Here is a 27129-nt window from a genome sequence, read left to right as displayed (position 1 = left end):
TATAAGACGCACCCCTCATTTTCCTCCAAAGTTTTGGAGGAAAAAAGTGCATCTTATAGTCTGAAAAATACGGTAATCGCTGAAATCTTATGTCCACTATGCTCTGATTTTTCCCTTCATAACCTGCATGTCTTGTCGTTAGTTTTGCAGTGGATCATGGGACAAGATGCTGAAGATCTGGTCTGCAGGTAATAATCGCTGGAGATCTGCCTTCTTTATTAGAACACATTGTTATATACATGGAGCATATACCACGTGTGTGATCAGATGAGTATGGACTGCCAACCAACAGGAGAGGTATTGCACAGTCCTAAAATAAGTCCTGAATATTGCCTGGTCTAATGGCACAAAGTAACACTGTTCTGGCTGCATTTTACTAAACTGGCTATTGCACCTTAATGTATGATATTAAAGGTTACAAGTTTAAAATAAGCCTCTATGGAGCCAAACTGAGAGAAAGGCTTCAAAAAGGATCCACACAGAGCTGAAGTGTAGCTGGTGTTGGTGAATAAAAGATCCTTACTTTTTCACTGTTTTGGATGTGCTGCCTCCTTTTTTTAAATTTTGATATCTTTGATAGGAAGCTTTGCCAGTTTTCTTTGCGGAGATTTGCACCCATTTAGGCAGCAGAGCTGCTGATGGAAAAAAAAAATAAGGCAGAGGATCTTGCAGGTTCCCCGGCCAACATCAATATCCTCCAGAGGGTTTATAAGTGATAAGGAAACCTGAAATAAAGGGTTATTCCCATCATTTACAGTTCTCCTCTTTGGAAAGTGAAGATAATAACTTGCTGTTCGCTGTGGCCCCTACTGATCTGGAGAATGAGGCTTTGAAATCTCCCATTAGACCTCGCAGCCATTACGCTATTCTCTATGGGACTGCTGGGGATAGCGGAGCGCGGCTCTTGTCTGCAGTGCTATAAGCAATGAATAGAGTGGTGGTGTGTATACCCCGTCACTGCTTCATTCCTACGGGTCATTTCAGAACCTCTATCAGTGAGGATCCTAGTGTTTGGACTATCCTCGATCTGCAAGTTATCAGCGTTCTTCAGATAGGCGATCACCTATTATGGTGAAGAATATGGGAATAACCCTTTAAGTGAACAGCATTTATTAGGGCCTGTAAATATAATGTCTACAGTAACAAGTCACACATTCAAGACTTTTCCCATGAATGATGTGGGGGTTCCACCAGTATCTAGCGTTACATTTTGCATGTTAGGGGGTCTAAAATCTGCAAAGAAGCTCTGTCCAAACCTTCATGGCCTGAAGATGTCTGACCCTTCTGTTATATTGCAGTGCCCACAGATGAAGAAGATGAAGCTGAGGAGAAGGGAAACCGTCCAAGGAAGAAGCAGAAAACTGAGCAGCTTGGATTAACAAGGGTAAGTGTATAAGTAGGCCAGATTTGGGCATTGGGAGGAGAGTTTTGGGTAATGTCACTGGGTGGGTGCACACGGAATGGTCCTGCTAGGCTGTAGGACATAATTTGCCCCAGTGACTGTGCTGTCAGTGTACTGTGCATTGTGTGTCCTGGGACCAGCACGAGGCTCTTATGTCTTCGCTGCGTTATTCATAGATAGCTGGAATCAGAAAAGCCTGTCCGTTCCAATGTCTGAGTTTCCATACAATGCTTGCTAAGAGCGGGTGATGGGCATCACAAATGAAGGATTGTCACTGAGGGTGTCATGTCTTTTCTTAGACCCCACTTGTTACTCTCTCTGGACACAATGAGGCCATTTCATCGGTGCTGTGGTCTGATGCGGATGAAGTTTGCAGTGCATCATGGGATCACACGATCAGAGTGTGGGACATTGAAGCAGGCGAGGCCAAAACCACACTGGTAAGAACTGCCTAGCATAAGGGGGCGAGTCTAATTTAGATTAAAGGGCTGGCCGCTATTTGTACCACTCCTTCTTAACTATAGTTCCATGGGTAAAATAAAAAACCTTATACTCCGACATTGCTGGTGCTGATGTCGATTTTAAGATTTCTTTTTTAGTTATTTTTATTTTATTCAGACGTCTACAACATTTAAAGGAGGGGTTGACTGGCCTTAGGGTACAAGTCTGCAGTCACTCTATGTGACTGCAGATTTGTGAATCTTCACATTGCGCGTTGTTAGGATTCACCGGTATCAGCGTGTGACTGCAAGTAAACAATTTGCATACATGTGGTCACGTAAAGACTAGACGTGTGAATAGTGGGATGGACACGTCTTGTCGGAATGTGGCGCACTGTAGACACTATGTGAGGATTCACAAGTCTGCAGTCACAGAGTATTAGAATGGGTTGTGCAAGTCTTTAAAGATTTATCATTCTCTTTGTATTAAAGCTGCCACATCATTGTGTGAAATAAAGCGCCATATGTACATTAACTGCACACTGTCCCGATAATATGGACATACAGGAGGGAGGCACTGCTCACTACAAGGGCCGGATTCACACCTCTGTGTATTGGCAAATATAAGGCTGCTGAGTATGGGGTCAGGAAACCTGGAGCCGATCCGTGCATCAGTCTGTATTCAGACCTCGAAACACAGATTTGTGAATCCGACTAAAGGAAGATATTAGCCCATGAAAGAAGCATCTGATTTCAGGTGTTTTTCTTTTTCTGTTTTATTTTTTCCTACCATTTTCAGAGAGCCGTAATTTTTTGGGCTTGTTTTTGGATCCCGAATTGCAGTTTTCAATTTCAATGGTCTCATTTTGGAGTACTTATTACACTTTGATTGCTGAGAGGAGATTTGGACGTGTTGGTAATCACACCCAGCCCCTCTCAGTGTTGCACACCTGCAGAGGTCAGGGCTGTCTGTCCCTGCTCACAGGGGAAGGCATGTTCTCACCTTCTGGAGGGCCTGTTTTATTTATTTTCAGGATTCTGCCACCTAATCTGTGAGTGATGTAGAGACAGAGACCCTGATTCCAGTGTTGTCACTTACTGAGCTGCTTGCTGTAATTTTGAAATTTTAATCAGCAGGAGATAATCACATGAAGGCTAGTAAATCTGCTGCCAGGTAGTCCTCCAAATTAATGGGCTCTGTATAACCCCGTCCCCACCACGGATTGGGTGCTTTCTGCCTATGTACCGTGGGCTTAAAACGCTGCCAGTCAGTGGTGTTTGCGGGGTTATACAGCGTTCAGCATTCAGAGCACTGCTTCATCTGTATCGGATAAAACAGGGATTTTATCAAAACTGCAGCAAGCAGCCCAGAAAGTGACACATCGCTAGAATTGGGCTCTCTGTCTCTATATTATACTGCTCTCAAATAAGGAGCATAAACCTGAGGAGACTCCCTTGGACAGCAGTGATTGCAGCTAGCTCAGATCGCTTGAATGATACCGCTCCTAAAACCCTAACCGGCCTAGATGCTTATCCAGTCACAGACCCACAGCGCACGCTCCGTGCTGGAGACTGCAGATGAAAGTCTGTGTCTGAATGGGGTCTTAGTGCTGCTGGAGTCCATATTTGTAGGAGGGCACTAAGTGGTTCTTTTTTTTTTTTTCTTTATACACATAGATTCTCTATCAGTGAAAAGAGAAAGATTCTTTTATATTTAGCACTTATAATATGTAATGAAATCAGTGTTAATACTTTTCTTATCTCCTAGACTGGAAGCAAAGTATTCAGCTGTATCTCCTACTCGCCACTGTGCAGACGGCTGGCATCGGGTAGTACGGACAGACATGTCCGCTTATGGGATCCCAGAACTAAAGGTTGGCTCTTATTCCACTCATTGTTTGTCCTAACACGACACTTGTTTTCCATTTATAGGGAGCCTGTCGGGACGATGTTACTAATCCTGCTAGTATTGTGGCTGTAGAGGTCTAGTATGACCATAGCTATGATACATACATTGTAGTTATCGAGTGTGCCAGTGCTGAGAAATAAAGCGTTAATATCTCATGTAATGTAGCCGGGCAGTGCAGTGAGGGCGTGGCAGTACACTGCATAAACACGCCCACAATGCTCTTCCAGGCTAATTATCATGTGGCTTCATGGTCTGTGCTGGCACACTGGATTCCTATATTGTAGGGGTCATTTGTATTATTGTAAGAGTAATAGACTCATCCAGACCAGATCCCTTTAACCCCTTAACGACCGCCGATACGCCTTTTAACGGCGGCCGCTAAGGGTACTTAAACCACAGCGCCGTTAATTAACGGCGCTGTGGAAAAAGTGAATAGCGCCCCCCAGAGTCGGATTTTCTCTGGGGTCTCGGTTGCCGAGGGTAGCCGAGACCCCAGAGAACATGATTCGGGGGGTTTTTACCGACCCCCGAGTTCCGATCGCCGGTAATTAACCGTTTACCGGCGGTCGCAACAAAAAAAAAAAAAACGCGATTTGCCGTTTAATTTCTCTGTCCTCCGATGTGATCGCACATCGGAGGACAGAGAAATGTGGTCCCCGATGGCCCCCAATAGCCCCCCAATACTTACCTACCTCCCCCGGTGCTCCTCGTGTCTCCCCATGGGCGCCGCCATCTTTTTTCCGGGAAAAAATGGCGGGCGCACGCGCAGTGCGCCCGCCGCCCGGCACCCGGATGTTCTTTGGGGTCTCGGCTGCCGGGGGTAGCCGAGACCCCAAAGAACATGATCGGGGTCGATTTGCACCGACCCCTGCTTTGCGATCGCCGGTAATTAACAGTTTACCGGCGACCGCAAAAAAAAAAAAAAAAAAAAAAAGCGATCAGTTATTTCTCTGTCCTCTGATGTGATCGCACATCAGAGGACAGAGAAATAGGGGGATTCGGGGACCCTATCATACTCACCCGGGGTCCCTGGGTCCTCTTCTGTCTTCTCCTGCCGGCCGGCTTTTTCATCATGGCGGGCGCATGCGCAGTGCGCCCGCCATCTGCTGCCATCTGCCGGCCGGCAGGAGAAGACAAGTTGGGGCTAAAATTAGGGTTAGGGTTAGGGTTAGGGTTAGAGTTAGGGTTAGGGTTAGAGTTAGGGTTAGGGTTAGAGTTAGGGTTAGGGTTGGGGCTAAATTTAGGGCTAGGGTTAGGCTACTTTCACACTAGCGTTTTTTGGCTTCCGTCGCAATGCGTCGTTGGAGAAAAAACGCATCCTGCAAAAGTGCTTGCAGGATGCGTTTTTTCTCCATTGGCTTGCATTAGCGACGCATTGCGACGGATTGCCACATGTCGCATCCGTCGTGCGACGGATGCGTCGTGCTTCGGCGGACCGTCAACACAAAAAAAACTACATGTAACTTTTTTGTGCAACGTGTCCCACATATTTCAGTGCCACGTGCCACGTATTTAAGTGACACGTGCCACGTATCAAAGTGCCACGTGCCACATATTTCAGTGCCACGTATCAAAGTGCCACGTGCCACGTATCAAAGTGCCACGTGCCACGTATCAAAGTGCCACGTGCCACGTATCAAAGTGCCACGTGCCACGTATCAAAGTGCCACGTGCCACATCTTTCAGTGCCACGTATTTAAGAGACACGTGCCACGTATCAAAGTGCCACGTGCCACATATTTCAGTGCCACGTATCAAAGTGCCACGTGCCACGTATCAAAGTGCCACGTGCCACGTATCAAAGTGCCACGTGCCACGTATCAAAGTGCCACGTGCCACGTATCAAAGTGCCACGTGCCACATCTTTCAGTGCCACGTATTTAAGAGACACGTGCCACGTATCAAAGTGCCACGTGCCAAATATTTCAGTGCCACGTATTTAAGTGACACGTGCCACGTATCAAAGTGCCACGTGCCACATATTTCAGTGCCACGTATCAAAGTGCCACGTATCAAAGTGCCACGTGCCACGTATCAAAGTGCCACGTGCCACGTATCAAAGTGCCACGTGCCACGTATCAAAGTGCCACGTGCCACGTATCAAAGTGCCACGTGCCACATATTTCAGTGCCACGTGCCACGTATCAAAGTGCCACGTGCCACGTATCAAAGTGCCACGTGCCACATCTTTCAGTGCCACGTGCCACGTATTTAAGAGACACGTGCCACGTATCAAAGTGCCACGTATCACGTATTTCAGTGCCACGTATTTAAGTGACACGTATCACGTATAAGTGCCACGTGTCACGTATTTAATTGCCACATATTTAAGTGCCACGTATCAAGATTTTCCATGGAGAACAGACACATCCAGAGATATGTCAGCTCTCCACGGCTGCAGCAACACACTGACAGGAGCCATAGTTCCTGTCGGTGTGTCACTGCGCATGCGCGAGCGAGTTTACCGGCGGTCATTGACCCCGGCACTCTCGCTTAACGGCAGTGCTGCGTGGGAAAGTTCAACGCAGCTGTACTGCTGTTAACCGAGACGCCGGAGTCATTGAACTCCGGAACAGTACGCGATACACTGCTAGGAGCTTCGCTCCTGGCAGTGTATCGCCGGAGAGCAGCCGATCGGCGTGGGACACTCGTTTTATGGATTCTGCGGACAGGGAGTATGAATTTGGTTTATTATTTTTGGATTTTTTCCTGGAGGATCGAGGGCTTCGCCTACAAGTGTGCTGTTGGTGAGTATATACTCTGTGTTATATGTTGTATGTACTGTGTGTCATGTATGTGTATTGTGTGTAGGTGTTTTGTGTAACTTTACAATTGTGCTAAGTCGCCGGACACAGGGACAACTCTCCCATCCTAATACCGGATGGGAGTAGTAGTCCCATACGGCGACTTAGCACAATGGTGGCACTAGCGTCGCATGGGGACACACACACGCACACACACGCACACACACACACACAGAAGGACTCCATGCTGCTTCACTGGGGGGCGGGGGCTTCCCTCTTCCTGTCCGACGTCACGTCCGGTCCTGGGTGTCAACCCCTCCGTACAAAGACGCCGACACCCAGGACAAAGGTGCTGTGTGTGGAAGGTAATATGGGGCCCTAGGGGGATACGCAGACACGCCGCTGCGTAAAGAATTGACATGTCAATTCTTTTTACGCCGGCGTGTTTGCAGACAAAAGCGCCGCGTTTTTTTGCGGTGTGTCTGAACGGCAAAGTGAATTTCTCATTCACTTTGCCGGCAGACGAAAATGACATTGCGCATTTTTGAAAAGCGCCCGCAAAATAGCGCTCAAAAATGCGCTATGTCTGAAAGTAGCCTAAGGCTTCTTTCACACTTGCGTCGGTACGGGGCGGTCGCAATGCGTCGGCCCGATGTACCGACGCACGTTGTGAAAATTGTGCACAACGTGGGCAGCGGATGCAGTTTTTCAACGCATCCGCTGCCCAGTCTATGTCCTGGGGAGGAGGGGGCAGAGTTACGGCCACGCATCCGCGGAAATGTTTAGGTACATCAGGGGGTCTCCAAACACGACAGCCAATTTTGCGCTAAAAAAGTCAAATGGTACTCCCTCCCTTCTGAGCTCTGCCGTGCGCCCAAACAGTGGTTTACCCCCACATATGGGGCATCAGCGTACTCGGGATAAATTGGACAACAACTTTTGGGGTCCAATTTCTCCTGTTACCCTTGTGAAAATAAAAACTTGGGGGCTAAAAATCTTTTTTGTTGGAAAAAAATATATTTTTTTATTTTCACTACTCTGCATTATAAATTTCTGTGAAGCACTTGAGCTTTCAAAGTTCTCACCACATATCTAGATAAGTTCCTTAGGGGGTCTAGTTTCCAAAATTTGGTCACTTGTGGGGGTTTCTACTGTTTAGGTACATTAGGGGTCTGCAAACGCAACATAACGCCCGCAGACAATTCTATCAAAGTCTGCATTGCAAAATGGCGCTCCTTCCCTTCCGAGCTCTGCCGTGCGCCCAAACAGTGGTTTACCCCCACATATGGGGTACCAGCATACTCAGGACAAATTGGACAACAACTGTTGGGGTCCAATTTCTCTTGTTACCCTTGTGAAAATAAAAATTTGGGGGCTAAAAAAATCTTTTTTGTGGGAAAAAAAATATTTTTTATTTTCACTACTCTGCATTATAAACTTCTGTGAAGCACTTGGGCATTCAAAGTTCTCACCACATATCTAGATAAGTTCCTTGGGGGGTCTATTTTCCAAAATGGGGTCACTTGTTGGGGGTTTCTACTGTTTAGGTACATTAGGGGTCTGCAAAGGCAACATAACGCCCGCAGACAATTCTATCAAAGTCTGCATTCCAAAATGGCACTCCTTCCCTTCCGAGCTCTGCCATGCGCCCAAACAGTGGTTTACCCCCACATATGGGGTACCAGCATACTCAGGACAAATTGGACAACAACTGTTGGGGTCCAATTTCTCTTGTTACCCTTGTGAAAATAAAAACTTGGGGGCTAAAAAATCTTTATTGTTAAAAAATATATATTTTTTATTTTCACGACTCTGCATTATAAACTTCTGTGATGCACTTGGGCATTCAAAGTTCTCACTAAACATCTAGATAAGTTCCATGGGGGGTCTAGTTTCCAAAATGGGGTCACTTTTGGGGGGTTTCTGCTGTTTAGGCACATCAGGGGCTCTCCAAACGTGACATGGCGTCCGATCTCAATTCCAGTCAATTTTGCATTGAAAAGTCAAATGGCGCTCCTTTGCTTCCGAGCTCAGCCATGCGCCCAAACAGTGGTTTACCCCCACATATGGGGTGTCGGCGTACTCAAGACAAATTGTACAACAGCTTCTGGGGTCCATTTTCTCCTGTTACCCTTGGTAAAATAAAAATTTGGAGGCAAAAAGATCATTTTTGTAGAAAAAATGCGATTTTTTTATTTTCACGGCTCTACGTTATAAACTTCTGTGAAGCACCTGGGGGTTTAAAGTGCTCACCACACATCTAGATAAGTTCCTTAAGGGGTCTAGTTTCCAAAATGGTGTCATATGTGGGGGGTCTCTACTGTTTAGGCACATCAGCGGCTCTCCAAACGTGACATGGCGTCCGATCTCAATTCCAGCCAATTCTACATTGAAAAAGTAAAACGACACTCCTTCTCTTCCAAGCTCTGCGGTGCGCCCAAACAGTGGTTTACCCCCATATATGGGGTATCGACGTACTCAGGAGAAATTGCAAAACAACTTTTGTGGTCTAATTTCTCCTGTTACCCTTGTGAAAATAAAAATTTGGGGGCAAAAAGATCATTTTTGTAGAAAAAATGAGATTTTTTATTTTCACGGCTCTACGTTATAAACTTCTGTGAAGCACTTGGGGGTTCAAAGTGCTCACCACACATCTAGATAAGTTCCTTGGGGGGTCTAGTTTCCAAAATGGTATCACTTGTGGGGGGTTTCCACTGTTTAGGCACATCAGGGACTCTCCAAACGCGACATGGCATCCGATCTCAATTCCAGCCAATTCTGCATTGAAAAAGTCAAACGGTGCTCCTTCACGTCCAAGCTCTGCGGTGCGCCCAAACAGTGGTTTACCCCCATATATGGGGTATCGACGTACTCAGGAGAAATTGCACAACAACTTTTGTGGTCTAATTTCTCCCGTTACCCTTGTGAAAATAAAAATTTGGGGGCAAAAAGATCATTTTTGTAGAAAAAATGAGATTTTTTATTTTCACGGCTCTACGTTATAAACTTCTGTGAAGCACTTGGGGGTTCAAAGTGCTCACCACACATCTAGATAAGTTCCTTGGGGGGTCTAGTTTCCAAAATGGTATCACTTGTGGGGGGTTTCCACTGTTTAGGCACATCAGGGACTCTCCAAACGCGACATGGCATCCGATCTCAATTCCAGCCAATTCTGCATTGAAAAAGTCAAACGGTGCTCCTTCACTTCCAAGCTCTGCGGTGCGCCCAAACAGTGGTTTACCTCCACATATGGGGTATCGACGTACTCAGGAGAAATTGCACAACAACTTTTGTGGTCTAATTTCTCCTGTTACCCTTGTGAAAATAAGAATTTGTGGGCGAAAAAATCATTTTTGTGAAAACAAATGCGATTTTTTATTTTCACGGCTCTACGTTATAAACTTCTGTGAAGCACTTGGGGGTTCAAAGTGCTCACCACACATCTAGATAAGTTCCTTGGGGGGTCTAGTTTCCAAAATGGTGTCACTTGTGGGGGGTTTCCACTGTTTAGGCACATTAGGGGCTCTCCAAACGCGACATGGCGTCCGATCTCAATTCCAGCCAATTCTGCATTGAAACAGTCAAACGGTGCTCCTTCACTTCCAAGCTCTGCGGTGCGCCCAAACAGTGGTTTACCTCCACATATGGGGTATCGGCGTACTCAGGAAAAATTGCACAACAAAATTTGTGGTTAAATTTCTGTTTTTACACTTGTGAAAATTAAAAAAAATGGTTCTGAAGTAAAATGTTTGCAAAAAAAAGTAAAATGTTAATTTTTTTCTTCCACATTGTTTTAGTTCCTGTGAAGTACGTAAAGGGTTAATAAACTTCTTGAATGTGGTTTTGAGCAGCTTGAGGGGTGCAGTTTTTAGAATGGTGTCACACTTGGTTATTTTCTATCATATAGACCCCTCAAAATCACTTCAAAGGTGATGTGGTCCCTAAAAAAAACATGGTGTTGTAAAAATGAGAAATTGCTGGTCAACTTTTAACCCTTATAACTCCCTAACAAAAAAAAAAATTGTTTCCAAAATTGTGCTGATGTAAAGTAGACATGTGAGAAATGTTATTTATTAACTATTTTTTGTGACATATCTCTCTGATTTAAGGGCATAAAAATACAAAGTTTGAAAATTGCAAAATTTTAAAAATTTTCGCCATATTTCCATTTTTTTCATAAATAATCGCAAGTAATATCGAAGAAATGTTACCACTAACTTGAAGTACAACATGTCACGAAAAAACAATCTCAGAATCAGCGGGATCCGATAAAGCGTTCCAGAGTTATAACCTCATAAAGTGACACTGGTCAGAATTGTAAAAATTGGCTCGGTCATTAAGTACCAAATTGGCTCTGTCACTAAGGGGTTAAACATTATTACTGGTGGTGTTAAGCCCCGCTTCAGCGCTGGCTCTATACCGCTGCTCCAATCTTTGTTTTAGCTGTAGTTGTGTCACGTTAAGAGCCCACATCAATGCTGCAGGCGGTCGCTGAGGCCCGTGATTGGCGGCAGCAGTGCTGTGAGCTGTCGAGGTGATGAGATGTCGCTGCTTACGCGAAAACATCAAGACCCGTACAGTGGCGGAGAGATAGATCTGGGGCAGGGCAAGGACTTATCTGGCGTTGGTATTCTGCATTACTGGAATCGTTTGGGGTACACTTTTCTAAAAAATGGAAAAACCCCTTTACCTCTTGAGTATTAAGTTATTGGTGAATTGATGAGTTTTGCCTCCCTCTACAGATGGGTCCCTGGTGCTGCTGTCCCTCACATCCCACACAGGCTGGGTAACAGCCGTGACATGGTCGCCCACCAATGAGCAGCAGCTGGTCACCGGATCTCTGGATAAGGTGGTGAAGCTCTGGGACACCAGGAGGTAATGGTCCACATACAGCGGTGCGGGTTACTGAGGATTGTGGCTCCACGGAGAGCGGACCGATCTGTCCTAGCTTGGTATTTAGCACCACCCTATGTCTGTTCATCCCCACAGCTGTAAGGCTCCGCTTTATGATCTCGCAGCACACGGAGATAAAGTGTTAAGCGTTGACTGGACAGAACATGGGGTAAGAGCCATAAGGATGCTCATCCTGCTTTTATTACAATATGTGCACATCTTGAGTATTTACAGCAAATGTTTCTGCACTAAAATCTGTGATGGCAGGAAAAATCCTGCGTAAAATCTGCTCATTTTACATGCATTTCTGGTGCATTTTTTACTCATATTTGAATAGATGAAAAATGTTGCAAAAACACTGAAAGAAATGATATGCTGCAAAATTGAGAAAAACAAAACGCTTTGATGGAAAGCAAAAAAAATAAGCAGCATGTGCATGAGATTTCATAAATGTAATTCCCTTTGGTAGTGTAAAAGACTGCGTTTTCTTACCTCTTAAAGACATGCAGTAAAAACGCAGCATGTGAACAAGCTCTTGGAGTGTTTAGATTGTATTAGAAGTCTGGTTATTGCAGCTTCTTGATGATATATTTAGTTCTCTGATACAGGTGTAGAGTATATATTATATTAGATCTGCACATTTTTATTATTTATGAATATACCTCCATTTATTCCATGGTGCTTTACATGTGAGGAGGGATATAGATAATAAAAAAACAAGTACAATAATGTTAATCAATACAAGTCAGGACTGGTACATGAGGAGAGAGGACCCTGCCCGCGAGGGCTCACAATCTACATTGTGCTGATCTCCTTGGATTGTAGGAATAAATTGACATCCAAGTCTTACCATGTGCTTGTCTGACAGTGTGCTGTGTGGGGTCTCCATTCCCCTTGTCAGTAGTATGGTAAACCAATTAAATCATTTCCATGAAACCCCGTTTTGATCTGTCCATACATTTTTCCTGTGCTCGGGACTAGTATTGACTGTACTGAACGGAACGGGCACTCGTATTTGCTGTCAGTATCAGCCATGTAGCTTGTTTCGGTGGTTTTTTTTTTTTTCTCTTGTGGTTTCTAGTGATGAGCGAGCGTGAGGTGTTATCTGAGCATGCTCAGGTGCTAACCGTGTATCTTTTGCGTGATCGAATAATATTTTCGAGTCCCCGCACCTGCATGTCGACAGCGGCAACACATGAAGGGATCTCCTAACAAACAGGCAATCCCACCGTATGTTGCCGCTGTCAAACAGCCGTGAGACATGTAGCGGGGACTCAAATTTATTATTCCAGCATGCCGAAGACGCTCTGTTAGCACCCCAACATGCTCCAATAACACCTTATCAGTGGTTTCCTTTCAGTAAGGGGCGATTTCAACTTTATGCTCCACTCAATAACATTTTTTTTTTATTTCTCCAGCTGATCCTAAGTGGAGGTGCAGACAACAAGCTGTATTCCTACAGATACACCGCTCCGCCTTCCGATGCCGGCGCCTGAACTTCATCATCAAATTATTATTATTATGGACCGACGCGATTTTTATCACTGCGGCTAAATCTCTTGTAAATGAAGCTGTCTGGAGAACTGGGCCTCTTTTAATACTATAGTATATTTGTGAGAACTATAAATGGGGACTTGATGTTGCAGTCTTCTAAATTAAGGAACAGGTTTTTTTTTTTTAATTATTTTGTTTGTTTGTTTTTTTATGGGAAAATGAGCCCATAGTTGACTTGTTGCTCTACAAACAGATAAGACTGCCCTTGTCTCCAGTAGTCATACATGGAAATTGCAGGTATGAAGGAGATGACATGTGCAATGCTATTTATTATAATGGTTGTGCATTAAACCATCATTCTTTCTAGCGATTGTGGACTCGGTGCTTTAAAAGGCTACTCACATCTTGGGTTAGGATTCACCATTGGTTTATGACTGGTGAGGGTCTGACGGCTGGGGTCCCATTTGCCTGGAGACAGTAGGTGCTACATTGTTGCGCGTTACCGTCTGCATTTATTTTTTGTCAACACTTATGGTCTCAGCAGTGAAAAAACCTAGTACGTGCTATGGTGAAGCTTCTAGACGCATCGGACAACCTCCCTAGACAAACCATTTTGTTTTCCTAATTATTAAGGTATAAGGCATTTATTCATGATTTACCGGTATTCAAAATGTTATTTTTCTATTCCTGGAGAACTTTTAATGAGATGGGGAAAATCCCTTTAATCTCATCATATTCGGAGTCTTTATTTCTTTATTAAACCTTCTTCCACATGATATTACAGCATTTCCTTGTTACCAGAATGAAATGATAGATGTTCTCATCGGCATTCTAGATTTCCCCTGGGCATCCTAACTAAGCATTGTGAGCAGCAATTTTATTTATCATTTGGTAAAAGCGAACTTTGTTTTTTCTTTTCATATTTTATTTTATAAATTCCAACAAGATAAATCTGCTGGTGTGGGGATACAGCAATTACTTCAACATGTGCTACAGTGAAAAAAAAAATGTATAGAACTAAAGCACAAGTTTTCTCAATATTCCACTTTTTTCAGCAATTCAATCCCCAAGGCCCAGGTCTCAGAACCAGCATTATTTGCAGCACAATCTGCTTTGTATGAGGAATGAGTATATAATACGACATTCATAAATTATTTGTGTTGCCTGTACATATTACCAATACGAGGTTTTGAATTAAAAAAAAAAAAGACTTTCCTATATTATTCCCCTTCTTTTAGGGTATGTGCACACATTGTGGATTCCATTACGGATTTTTTCCATGCAGATTCTGCAGAATCCTCAGGTAAAATGACCTGCGGATTCCACCTGTTTTTTTACATCTGTGGATTCCTATAATGGAATTGGTGTAAAACGCTGCGGATTCCGCACAAAGAATTGACATGCTGCGGAAAATAAACCGCTGCATTTTCCACAGCATGTGCGCAGCGGATTTGGCTTTCCATAAGTTTACATGGTACTGTAAACCGCATGGAAAACTGCTGCGGATCCGTAGCCAAATCCCCAACGTGTACACATACCGTTATGATCCACTCCTGACCTAGACCCTAATGGAAATTGATTGCATTTGTGAGCCGCTCAGTACCCATGTACCTCTTGTTCTTGTTTCTTGACCGTCTGACTTAATGCCATATCCAGTACACCCTACAACTGATCCTTTCTTCTCGTGCTGCGCTTTTGTTCAGCTGAAAAATGTGAAGATTATCGCTTGCTTATACGTTGATTGCTTTTTTTCTAGAGAAGCCGGTGTAGAAGTTTTCTAGAAATGTTTAACAAAAAGGAAGTAATGCTTCGGGGAAAATGAACTAATCCTGAACATATAAGTGCAACTAACCGCAACAAATCACAAAGAATGAGGTTGTGAGATCTCTGTTCAGCAAATTGTTCCCGATGTTCTCCCCATCAGCTTTTCCAGTAGTGAGGTCTCTTAGGTTACGTCCACACAGTCAGTATTCGATAATACAGCCTTATATAACAACAACACATGTTACAATATTTTACCCCAATTAGGGACACATAATCTTGTGCATAAATATATTGGACTATTGTGACCTATCATCACAAACACATCCAAAACTACAGAGCAGATAAATATCCTCTGTTCTGTAGTTATGGACAGTCAGTATTAGGCAGCGCTTTGGACGCAGCACATGTCCGCTCTGTCCAAAGCGCTGCTGGCTATTGAACGCGGGTGATTACATATGTGTTCATTGAGCATCTCTGCAAGATAAACAGACATGTTGCGGTCTGGAGAGACGCACCGCATGTCCGTCTCCGCAGGGATGACGCATAGTGGACATGGGATTTCTTGATTTTCTTGGAATCATTACCTGTGCAGGTGAGCAGATATCACCTGTGCAGTGCTGAGGATATTCAGAAAACATGACCTGTTGGTGTCCTCTGGAGGACTGGGGTCGGGGAACACTGACTTATAGTATACAGATCATTAAAAGATATTTGGCTAGAGTGTATATTTGTCAGATTAAAGCCTCATTCACTCATGAAAATAACTGATTTTTATCATTCTTGGTCATTGACAGTTTTTATCCCATTAGTGATTTCTTACTAATGAAAAAAAAAATTGCTTCTGCTCATTGCAATATTAAAACCTGACCGCACACAGATGTCATTCGTTTTGTGTCCGGGATTTTTGCAGACTTAGATGAAAAAAATCACTCTGGCACATGAATCAAAATCAGACATGGCTCCATAATTTATTTTTCTCACAAACATGGTCTGCAAATAAAGACGTGAACAGTCATGTAGGCCATAGTGTGTACGAGGTTCCTATCCATTAAAAACGGGTGTAAAGCGTATGTCAAAAACGAACGTCTGAATGAGGCCTAAGGTAAACTAGCGAAAGTGTAATGGATGATGTCTGGCATGCAGGAGATGCGTAGCACATCAGCTACAATTCTCAGTTAATCTACTAAATCTGCAATGTTTCCTAGAGGATGATTAGATACCACAATTCATACATTGCACATAGGACAATGCTACATGATGTTACTTGGGTTATGTGCCCACAGCGTCTTTAGACCCTGAGATTTTCCTCAAGGAGCTTCCCTGGTGGTTTTGCCGTCATTTTTTTTACTATTTAAACTATTAACTAGTGAGTGGGATTCCCAAAGAATGATTATACCTTTTTTTTTTTTTTTTTAACTGTTTCAGAATTTCCAAACCCTGAAGCGATTAATAGAAGTAACTATAGACACTTTTTCAGGCACAATCTGCCTAGAAAATAAGTCCTGTGCACATGCCCCTCACTATTATTAAAGGGATCACTTCTCTCCCGTTATGTCCTAGAACACGCTGAACAGCAGATAATTATTTTGTTTTTTTTTTTTTTAGTCCTTAGTAATTTTACCAGCCTTCATATAATTATGAATCCGAGCAGATCCAAGATGCCGGGATCCATTGTGGCTCATCTTGAGCACGGCGGACAATGGACAGGAGCTGCACAGTGGCCGACTGCAGATCATCATTCACCAACACTTGGTCAAAAAACTGGCTAAACTGATCTTCCATCTTTTTTGCGGTTTCTTCTATCTCCTGAAAGTCTTCCTCCTGCAGATTTAACAAAATAGGAAAATGATCTTTGCATATAATGCACAATTAGAAAAAAATAATAATTTATAGAACTTCTAAGGATTCTTTGTCTTAAAGTTAAGTCACCCATCAATTTAGTAATTTAAGAAAGTATAGAGGTACAGAGAGGAACATCAAGTGCATGTATACTAATGCCAGAAGCCTCGCCAACAAAATGGATGAATTAGAACTAATGTTGTTGGAGCATAATTATGACATGGTGGGGATATCTGAAACATGGCTGGATGAGAGCCATGACTGGGCTGTTAACTTGCAGGGCTATAGCCTGTTCAGAAATGACCGTACAGATAAGCGAGGGGGAGGGGTGTGTCTATATGTAAAATCGACCTTAAAACCCATCCTGCGTGATAATATAGGTGAATCTAATGAAAATGTAGAGTCCCTGTGGGTGGAGATAAGGGGAGGGGGGAAAAATAATAAATTACTGATAGGGGTTTGTTATAAATCTCCAAAAATAATGGAAGCAATGGAGAATATCCTCGTAAAGCAAATAGATGAAGCTGCGACTCAAGGAGAAGTCATTATTATGGGGGACTTCAACTACCCTGAAATAGATTGGGGAACAGAAACCTGCAGTTCCAGTAAAGGTAATCGGTTTTTGACAACTATGAGAGACAATTACCTTTCACAACTGGTTCAGGACCCAACAAGAAGGGGGGCACTGCTAGACCTAATATTAACCAACAGGCCAGACCGCATAGCAAATATAAGGGTTGGGGGTCACTTGGGGAATAGTGATCACAAAATAATAAGTTTTCATGTCTCCTTTAATAAGATGTGTAGTAGAGGGGTGACAAGGACACTAAACTTCAGGAGGGCAAATTTCCAACGGATGAGAGAGGATCTTGGTGCAATTAACTGGGACGATATCCTGAGACATAAAAGTACACAAAGAAAATGGGAGACATTTATTAGCATCCTGGATAGGACCTGTGCACAGTATATACCATATGGGAATAAACATACTAGAAATAGGAGGAAACCAATATGGCTAAATAGAGCTGTAAGGGGCGCAATAAGGGACAAAAAGAAAGCATTTAGAGAATTAAAGGAAGTAGGTAGTGAGACATTTATTAGCATCCTGGATAGGACCTGTGCACAGTATATACCATATGGGAATAAACATACTAGAAATAGGAGGAAACCAATATGGCTAAATAGAGCTGTAAGGGGCGCAATAAGGGACAAAAAGAAAGCATTTAGAGAATTAAAGGAAGTAGGTAGTGAGGAGGCATTAAATAAATACAAAAAACTAAATAAATTATGTAAAAAGCAAATCAAGGCAGCAAAGATTGAGACAGAGAGACTCATTGCTAGAGAGAGCAAAAATTACCCCAAAATATTCTTTAACTACATAAATAGTAAGAAACTAAAAAATGATAGTGTTGGCCCCCTTAAAAATAGTCTGGGTGAAATGGAGGATGAGGAAAAAGCCAATATGCTAAATGACTTTTTTTCATCAGTATTTACAAAAGAAAATCCTATGGCAGCCAATATGACTATTGATAATAATTCCCAATTAAAGGTTACCTGCTTAACCCAGCAGGAAGTACGGCGGCGTCTAAAAATCACAAAAATTGACAAATCTCCGGGCCCGGATGGGATACACCCCCGAGTACTGCAGGAATTAAGTACAGTCATTGATAGACCATTATTTTTAATCTTTAAAGAGTCCATAATAACAGGGTCTGTATCACAGGACTGGCGTATAGCAAATGTGGTGCCAATATTCAAAAAGGGGACAAAAACTGAACTCGGAAATTATAGGCCAGTAAGTTTAACCTCTACTGTGGGTAAAATCCTGGAGGGCATTCTAAGGGATGCTATACTGGAGTATCTGAAGAGGAATAACCTCATGACCCAGTATCAGCACGGGTTTACTAAGGACCGATCATGTCAGACTAATTTGATCAGCTTCTATGAAGAGGTAAGTTCCGGTCTGGACCAAGGGAACCCAGTAGATGTAGTGTATATGGACTTTTCCAAAGCTTTTGATACGGTACCACACAAAAGGTTGTTACATAAAATGAGAGTAATGGGGATAGGGGAAAATATGTGTAAGTGGGTTGAGAGCTGGCTCAGGGATAGGAGACAAATGGTGGTTATTAATGGAGCACACTCGGACTGGGTCGCGGTTAGCAGTGGGGTACCACAGGGGTCAGTATTGGGCCCTCTTCTTTTTAACATTTATTAATGACCTTGTAGGGGGCATTCAGAGTAGAATTTCAATATTTGCAGATGACACTAAACTATGCAGGGTAATCAATACAGGGGAGGACAATTTTATATTACAGGCTGATTTATGTAAACTAGAAGCTTGGGCTGATAAATGGCAAATGAGCTTTAATGGGGATAAATGTAAGGTCATGCACTTGGGTAGAAGTAAGATGCATAACTATGTGCTTAATTCTAAAACTCTGGGCAAAACCGTCAATAAAAAAGACCTGGGTGTATGGGTGGATGACAAACTCATATTCAGTGGCCAGTGTCAGGCAGCTGCTACAAAGGCAAATAAAATAATGGGATGCATTAAAAGAGGCATAGATGCTCATGAGGAGAACATAATTTTACCTCTATACAAGTCACTAGTGCGACCACACTTAGAATACTGTGCACAGTTCTGGTCTCTGGTGTATAAGAAAGACATAGCTGAACTAGAGCGGGTGCAGAGAAGAGCGACCAAGGTTATTAGAGGACTGGGGGGTCTGCAATACCAAGATTGGTTATTACACTTGGGGCTGTTTAGTTTGGAAAAACGAAGACTAAGGGGTGATCTTATTTTAATGTATAAATATATGAGGGGACAGTACAAAGACCTTTCTGCTGATCTTTTTAATCATAGACCGGTGACAGGGACAAGGGGGCATCCTCTACGTCTGGAGGAAAAAAGGTTTAAGCATAATAACAGACGCGGATTCTTTACTGTAAGAGCAGTGAGACTATGGAACTCTGCAGTATGATGTTGTAATGAGTGATTCATTACTTAAATTTAAGAGGGGACTGGATACCTTTCTGGAAAAGTATAATATTACAGGGTATATATATTAGATTCCTTGATAAGGCGTTGATCCAGGGAACTAGTCTGATTGCCGTATGTGGGGTCGGGAAGGAATTTTTTTTCCCCATGATGGAGCTTACTCTTACCACATGGGTTTTTTTTTGCCTTCCCCTGGATCAACATGTTAGGGCATGCTAGGCTATGGGTTGAACTAGATGGACTTAAAGTCTTCCTTCAACCTTAATAACTATGTAACTATGTAATTTGTCACATCCCATACAAAGGGGTAGATCCACGATTGACATGGTTTGTTTTTTTTTATTCATTTTTCTTGTTTTCTGTGGGTTTTTTGCACCAAATTCTTCAAAATGGCTTACGTGGATTATGAATTTTGTGTAAAATTAAAATCTGCTCTGCTAAAATGTCACACAGTTTAAAAAAGAAAGGTACAAATTAAAAAAATTTCCCAAATCATAAATGGGTTAAAAACACAAAAAATTAAGGCACAAATGCAATAATCGGTTTGACTGTGGGTCTCCTGACAAACGGCCTCAGCTCTGGCAAAAATTAAGAGACCACCACATCAAATCCCTGTCATGGGCAGCCCAATCTCCAGACCTGAACCCCATTAAAAACCTCTGGAATTTAATCAAGAGGATGATGGATGGTCACAAGCCATCAAACAAAGAAGAACTGCTTACATTTTTGCGCCAGGAGCAGTGTGAAAGACTGGTGGAAAGCATGCCAAGACACATGAAAGCTGTGATTAAAAATCATGGTTATTCCACAAAATATTGATTTCTGAACTCTTCCTGAGTAAAAACATTAGTATTGTTGTTTCTAAATGATTATGAACTTGTTTTCTTTGCATTATTTGAGGTATGAAAGCACTGGGGTTTGTTTTTTTATTTTTACCATTTTTCTTAGTCAGTAAAAAAATACAAAATTTATTGCTTGGAAATTCGGAGACATGTTGTCAGAAGTTTATAGACTAAAAGAATAATTTACATATTATTCAAAAATATACCTATAAAGAGGAAAAATCAGACAAACTGAACATTTTGCAGAGGTCTCTTAATTTTTTCCAGAGCTGTATATGAAGTCGTTAGCTTATGGCAGGAGTCCTGTGGTTTGGTCGGGTATTGCCATCAGCGCTTGGATCGTGATAAACTGATGTGTGAATGTGTACTGAAAGCACAACACAAAATGACTGTTCAAACCAAGCACAGCAACTTGTAGGGAACATAGCCAAACTAAAATTATAGACATTGGCTCCAATTTATCAAGCAGTTTTGTAGCGTAAACTTTCCTGAAATATTGTAACATTTTGCACAGCCAGTAGTTGCGCAAACATGATGCAATTATTGATGTTTTTTATGTGATTGATGCCATTTTTACACCAGTTCCCTCCCACTGTAGAAACATTTTGAAAAGTGGGTTGAGAGTAACTTGGGCCATGATCAAGGAGGCTCTGCAAATTAATAAACATTTTTACAAAAAAAAATGGAGCAGATTAAAGGAAGCCAGAGCCGACCCGGGGGGCAGCAAGTAGCAGGCACTGGCAGTATGGTCTCAGCCAGGTACAGTGGGGCAAAAAAGTATTTAGTCAGTCAGCAATAGTGCAAGTTCCACCACTTAAAAAGATGAGAGGTGTCTGTAATTTACATCATAGGTAGACCTCAACTATGGGAGACAAACTGAGAAAAAAAAATCCAGAAAATCACATTGTCTGTTTTTTTAACATTTAATTTGCATATTATGGTGGAAAATAAGTATTTGGTCAGAAACAAAATTTCATCTCAATACTTTGTAAAATATCCTTTGTTGGCAATGACAGAGGTCAAACGTTTTCTGTAAGTCTTCACAAGGTTGCCACACACTGTTGTTGGTATGTTGGCCCATTCCTCCATGCAGATCTCCTCTAGAGCAGTGATGTTTTTGGCTTTTCGCTTGGCAACACAGACTTTCAACTCCCTCCAAAGGTTTTCTATAGGGTTGAGATCTGGAGACTGGCTAGGCCACTCCAGGACCTTGAAATGCTTCTTACGAAGCCACTCCTTCGTTGCCCTGGCGGTGTGCTTTGGATCATTGTCATGTTGAAAGACCCAGCCACGTTTCATCTTCAATGCCCTTGCTGATGGAAGGAGGTTTGCACTCAAAATCTCACGATACATGGCCTCATTCATTCTTTCATGTACCCGGATCAGTCGTCCTGGCCTCTTTGCAGAGAAACAGCCCCAAAGCATGATGTTTCCACCACCATGCTTTACAGTAGGTATGGTGTTTGATGGATGCAACACAGTATTCTTTTTCCTCCAAACACGACAAGTTGTGTTTCTACCAAACAGTTCCAGTTTGGTTTCATCAGACCATAGGACATTCTCCCAAAACTCCTCTGGATCATCCAAATGCTCTCTAGCAAACTTCAGACGGGCCCGGACATGTACTGGCTTAAGCAGTGGGACACGTCTGGCACTGCAGGATCTGAGTCCATGGTGGCGTAGTGTGTTACTTATGGTAGGCCTTGTTACATTGGTCCCAGCTCTCTGCAGTTCATTCACTAGGTCCCCCCGCGTGGTTCTGGGATTTTTGCTCACCGTTCTTGTGATCATTCTGACCCCACGGGGTGGGATTTTGCGTGGAGCCCCAGATCGAGGGAGATTATCAGTGGTCTTGAATGTCTTCCATTTTCTAATTATTGCTCCCACTGTTGATTTCTTCACTCCAAGCTGGTTGGCTATTGCAGATTCTGTCTTCCCAGCCTGGTGCAGGGCTACAATTTTGTTTCTGGTGTCCTTTGACAGCTCTTTGGTCTTCACCATAGTGGAGTTTGGAGTCAGACTGTTTGAGGGTGTGCACAGGTGTCTTTTTATACTGATAACAAGTTTAAACAGGTGCCATTACTACAGGTAATGAGGGGAGGAAAGAGGAGACTCTTAAAGAAGAAGTTACAGGTCTGTGAGAGCCAGAAATCTTGATTGTTTGTTTCTGACCAAATACTTATTTTCCACCATAATATGCAAATGAAATGTTAAAAAAACAGACAATGTGATTTTCTGGATTTTTTTTACTCAGTTTGTCTCCCATAGTTGAGGTCTACCTATGATGTAAATTACAGACGCCTCTCATCTTTTTAAGCGGTGGAACTTGCACTATTGCTGACTGACTAAATACTTTTTTGCCCCACTGTATGTCTGACTCTGAAACGCTGTGGCATGTCAGAGAAACACATACTTTATAAGACGCCACTTCTTCCCGCCTGATGCCATTGACTGACAGGCCTCTTCTTATACAAACATGCAAGGAAAGACCAGTCAGTCACCGGCAGCACACGGGAATAAGCTGCTGGGAATCTGCTTGTCTGACTAATCTCCAGCACAGCTCGGTCGCCACCGGCTTTTAAAGTATCAGACTCTCCAGTAAGGATAATTGTATCTATTAGTAGAATTAAGATACTGATTATTATATGCAAATTGCCTCTTCTGAGAAAAAGAGGACTTAACTCTATAGCGCCACCTGTTGGAAGTAGCGATCCTACAAGTCACAATCAACCTTTTAACGAGTCGTGCAATATGACTTAGGATAAGAGCCAAATCAGTATCTCAATTAGCAGACACGGTGTTTCGGGCTGTTGGCCCTTGTCAGTGCGAAGCATGAGAACTGATTTGGCTAGGTGAGAGGCTCTGGAGTGGGGTCTAAGGGGTAACGTTTCTCCTTATGGAGAATGACATACCAGCTGGCTTGTCAAGGTAAGGAGGCTTTCCTAAAGTCATATTGCACGACTCATTAAAGGGTTGATTGTGACTTGTAGCATCGCTACTTCCAACAGGTGGCGCTATAGAGTTAAGTCCTCTTTTTCTCAGAAGAGGCAATTTGCATATTTAAATTCCCAGAGGAGCATTGCACGGCGAATAAGCCTCCTTACCTTGACAAGCCAGCTGGTATGTCACTCTCTATAAGGAGAAACGTTACCCCTTAGACCCCGATATTGATTATTATAATGAAGGAATGATATTCTCCAGCCATGATCTATGAGGTAGGTATAAAATTTCACGCTGATTTACATATTTTTAAAATCTATAATAATGGATTTCATAATAATAATCCATTTGGCAATCCACAACAAGAAAACCAACGCGTTTCGCCTTTATACCTTAGTCATGGTTGTATAAAGCCGAAACACATTGTTTTCCTTGTGGATTGCCATTTGTATATAAATGTTTAGTTTTATAACTACCTCATTGATCATCCCTGGAGAATACCTTTCCTTCCTGCATTACTTCTTTGGCCTGGAGCGGCTCCGTGCGGTGACATTCATGCCGACAAGATGCCCCTGAAAGCGGTGCATGGACTTTCCTCCCTTCACCATTTAGATTATTATAATACCCACAGGAGTAAGAGTTATACACCACAAAGTAGTGGAAGATGTTCTGCTGTAAAACTGTGGATAAAGTCGCTGAGTCCTGATAATAGAGGCCATACGTAGCCCCGTGTGTTAATAGTAAAGGTCTTGTACGTCCTATTAATGACAATAACCTATACAATAAAATGAACAGTACCTTATACTTGAGGTTCACGTAGTAATCGGTGAGGATGCTGGCGGCTCTTCTTGTCTGCCTCATACAGTTTCGGCTTGCTGGCTTTATAAATATTACATAAGGTTTAAGTTCATGCGTTCTAGTCCCTGTAATACCCTGCAACAAGACAGAATAAAATTGGCATATGTGCCAAAGCTTTTTTTTCAAAAAGGAATCTGGCAGTAAGATCAACCTTGCCCCCCAAGTCACACAGATGGGCATGCAGGTCTCCGAAGTGTAAACCCATCAACCCAATTATATCTTCTACCTATTGCTGCGTTCCAGAGTAACTAGCTTTCTCACTGATATACAGAGACATTAAGTGCTTAAGGTGTGGCAGAGCACTTTAGTGACTGCCCCCTGAGCTTGTTTCCCCGCCCAGCTCCGGCCTCTTTAGCTGATTGATAATTCTCTGTCTGATTTCCTTACTTAGTACCTAAGATCAGACAGACCGGGAGCTATTGATCAACCTAAAGAGGCCGTGCGGGATGTGGAAACAACCTCGGGAGGCAGAGACTCCTTTACTGCTCTGTCCACGCCCAGAGCACTTAACCCCTCATATGAATTCAAATGTAAAAATCTCAGGAATGTAGCAAAAAAATTAAACTTAAGTCCATGGACACTACTATGTCTTCTAAGCCTTGCTTTCTTGTATATGTGGTTTGGGGGCTTGATCTGACTGACTGATTCCCTTTGACAACCTCAACAATTGACATATTAAGAAGCCTTATAATGTGTATTATTGTGACCTACAATAGAGAGCGGGAGCGCAATGCTTGTGCGAAATGCTCCACCATCTTTGTGCAGTCTGAGTGAAATGATAAAATTCTGTTTACCGTCACCTCGGCTAGTGGGAGCTGAATGTATAATGTATACGGCTGTACAATGTTATTTGGGGTACGACCTATTCTCAGTTGTGCTGTGATTCTTCTCAGAACCGTTTTATCCCTTAAAGGGAACCGGTCATATAAAAAAACACTATTAACCTGCAGATATTGGGTTAATAGTATGTAAATCTGCGAGGCTGCTGCACTGGAAACTCGACTACAGTAGGAAATGAACTTTATTCCTCCCGGCAGCCTTGGGCTTTCAGTCCTAGGGGAGCGGCCTCAGACACCACCCAGTACATAGTGAGCAGCCACTTTAACCACGCTATGGTTCTGACTGACAGCCATCTCTAGACTGCTTATTTTATCCAGTAAAATATATGTATAAAAACCTTATTTAAGTTTGATATCCTCATAATCATACTGACCTATAGAATCATATCATTTTTAACAGTAGAAAAAAACACTTAAAAACTAAAATACATGTGGCAAAACAATAGTGGAACTAAATTTTTTTGCCATTTCACTCCACTTTTCAGTACATTATATGGTGGGATGAATGGTGTCATTCAAATCTAGAACTTGTAATATCACTAGGAATAAAGGGGAATCCAGGACTTAAAAATTGATGACCTATACTGAGGAACGGCCATCACTGTGAGCTTGTTGTGGGTCTGACTCCCAGTGCTCCCACCAATCAGCTGAAATGGGAGATTGGCAGCGGCCACTAAGCAGTGTACAGGGCTGCTGTGTTTCACCTTGTACATCTTTTACAGTGGGGGAAATAAGTATTTGATCCCTTGCTGATTTTATAAGTTTTCCCACTGACAAAGGCATAAACAGTCTATAATTTTAAGGGTTGGTTAATTTTGACATTGAGAGATAGAATATCAAAAATGAAATCCAGAAAAATAAAAATCACATTGTATAAATTATATACATTTATTTGCATTTTGCAGTGACAAATAAGTATTTGATTCCCTACCAACCATTGAGTTCTGGCTCCTACAGACCAGTTAGATGCTCCTAATCAACTCGTTACATGCATTAGAGACAGCTGTCTTACACAGTCACCTTTATAAAAGACTCCTGTCCACACACTCAATTAATCAGTCAGACTCTAACCTCTACAACATGGGCAAGACCAAAGAGGATATATAAGGATGTCAGGGACAAGATCATAGACCTGCACAAAGCTGGAATGGGCTACAAAACCATAAGTATTACACTGAGTAAGAAGGAGAAAACTGTTGGTGCAATAGTAAGATAAGAAAATGGAAGAAATACAAAATTACTATCGACATCGATCTGGGGCACCATGCAAAATCTCACCTCGTGGGGTATCCTTGATCATGAGGAAGGTGAGAGATCAGACTAAAACTACACATGGGGAACTTGGTAATGATCTCAAGGCAGCTGGGACCCCAGTCACCAAGAAAACCATTGCTAACACATTGCACCGTAAAGGTTTAAAATCCTGCAGCGCCAGCAAGGTCCCCCTGCTCAAGAAGGCACATGTGCAGGCCCATCTGAAGTTTGCCTATGAACACCTTGATAATTCTGTGAGTGGGAGAAGGTGCTGTGGTCACATGAGACAAAAATTGGGGTCTTTGGCATTAACTCAACTCGCCGTGTTTGGAGGAAGAGAAATGCTGCCTATGACCCGAAAGCACTGCCCCAACTGTCAAGCATGGAGGTGGAAACATGTTTTGGGGGTGTTTCTCTGCTTAGGGCACAGGACTACTTCATCGCATCAATGGATGGAGCCATGTACCGTAAAATCCTGAGTGACAACCTCCTTCCTTCCGCTAGGACATTAAAAATGGGAAGTGGCTCGGTCTTCCAGCAAGACAATGACCCAAAACATACAGCCAAGGCAACAAAGGAGTGGCTCAAAAAGAAGCACATTAAAGGTCATGGAGTGGCCTAGCCAGTCTCCAGACCTTAATCCCATAGAAAACTTATGGAGAGAGTTGAAGTTCCGAGTTGCCAAGTGACAGCCTCAAAATCTTAATGATTTAGAGATGATCTGCAAAGAGGAGTGGACCAAAATTCCTCCTGACATGTGCGCAAACCTCATCATCAACTACAAAAAAGGTCTAACCGCTTTGCTTGCCAACAAGGGTTTTGCCACCAAGTATTAAGTTGTTTGCTAGAGGGATCAAATAATTATTTCTCACTTCAAAATGCAAATTTATATAATCTATACAATGTGATT

The 27129-nt window shown here is 42.7% G+C and overlaps 2 protein-coding genes across 2 annotated transcripts in view; one reads left to right on the top strand and one right to left on the bottom strand.

Moving 5' to 3' along the window:
* The window catches only part of WDR12 (WD repeat domain 12), a 29556-nt gene extending 16308 nt beyond the window's left edge, over positions 1–13248 (top strand). The window contains exons 7-13 of the mRNA XM_077272115.1: positions 143–188; positions 1299–1384; positions 1702–1842; positions 3611–3716; positions 11238–11370; positions 11485–11557; positions 12807–13248. Of these exons, the coding sequence (XP_077128230.1) occupies positions 143–188; positions 1299–1384; positions 1702–1842; positions 3611–3716; positions 11238–11370; positions 11485–11557; positions 12807–12884 (663 nt within the window). The 3' untranslated portion in view covers positions 12885–13248. The remainder of the gene's footprint in view (positions 1–142; positions 189–1298; positions 1385–1701; positions 1843–3610; positions 3717–11237; positions 11371–11484; positions 11558–12806) is intronic.
* A 2141-nt stretch (positions 13249–15389) lies between these two features.
* The window catches only part of MPP4 (MAGUK p55 scaffold protein 4), a 136770-nt gene continuing 125030 nt past the window's right edge, over positions 15390–27129 (bottom strand). The window contains exons 19-20 of the mRNA XM_077272114.1: positions 24067–24201; positions 15390–16467 (exon numbers count right to left, since the gene is read on the bottom strand). Of these exons, the coding sequence (XP_077128229.1) occupies positions 16282–16467; positions 24067–24201 (321 nt within the window). The 3' untranslated portion in view covers positions 15390–16281. The remainder of the gene's footprint in view (positions 16468–24066; positions 24202–27129) is intronic.

Source organism: Ranitomeya variabilis, chromosome 7 (assembly GCF_051348905.1).
Source record: "Ranitomeya variabilis isolate aRanVar5 chromosome 7, aRanVar5.hap1, whole genome shotgun sequence".
In the NCBI taxonomy this organism is placed as follows: domain Eukaryota; kingdom Metazoa; phylum Chordata; class Amphibia; order Anura; family Dendrobatidae; genus Ranitomeya; species Ranitomeya variabilis.
The sequence above is the reverse complement of the archived record's forward strand: the minus strand, read 5'-3'. Positions and strand labels throughout refer to the sequence as shown.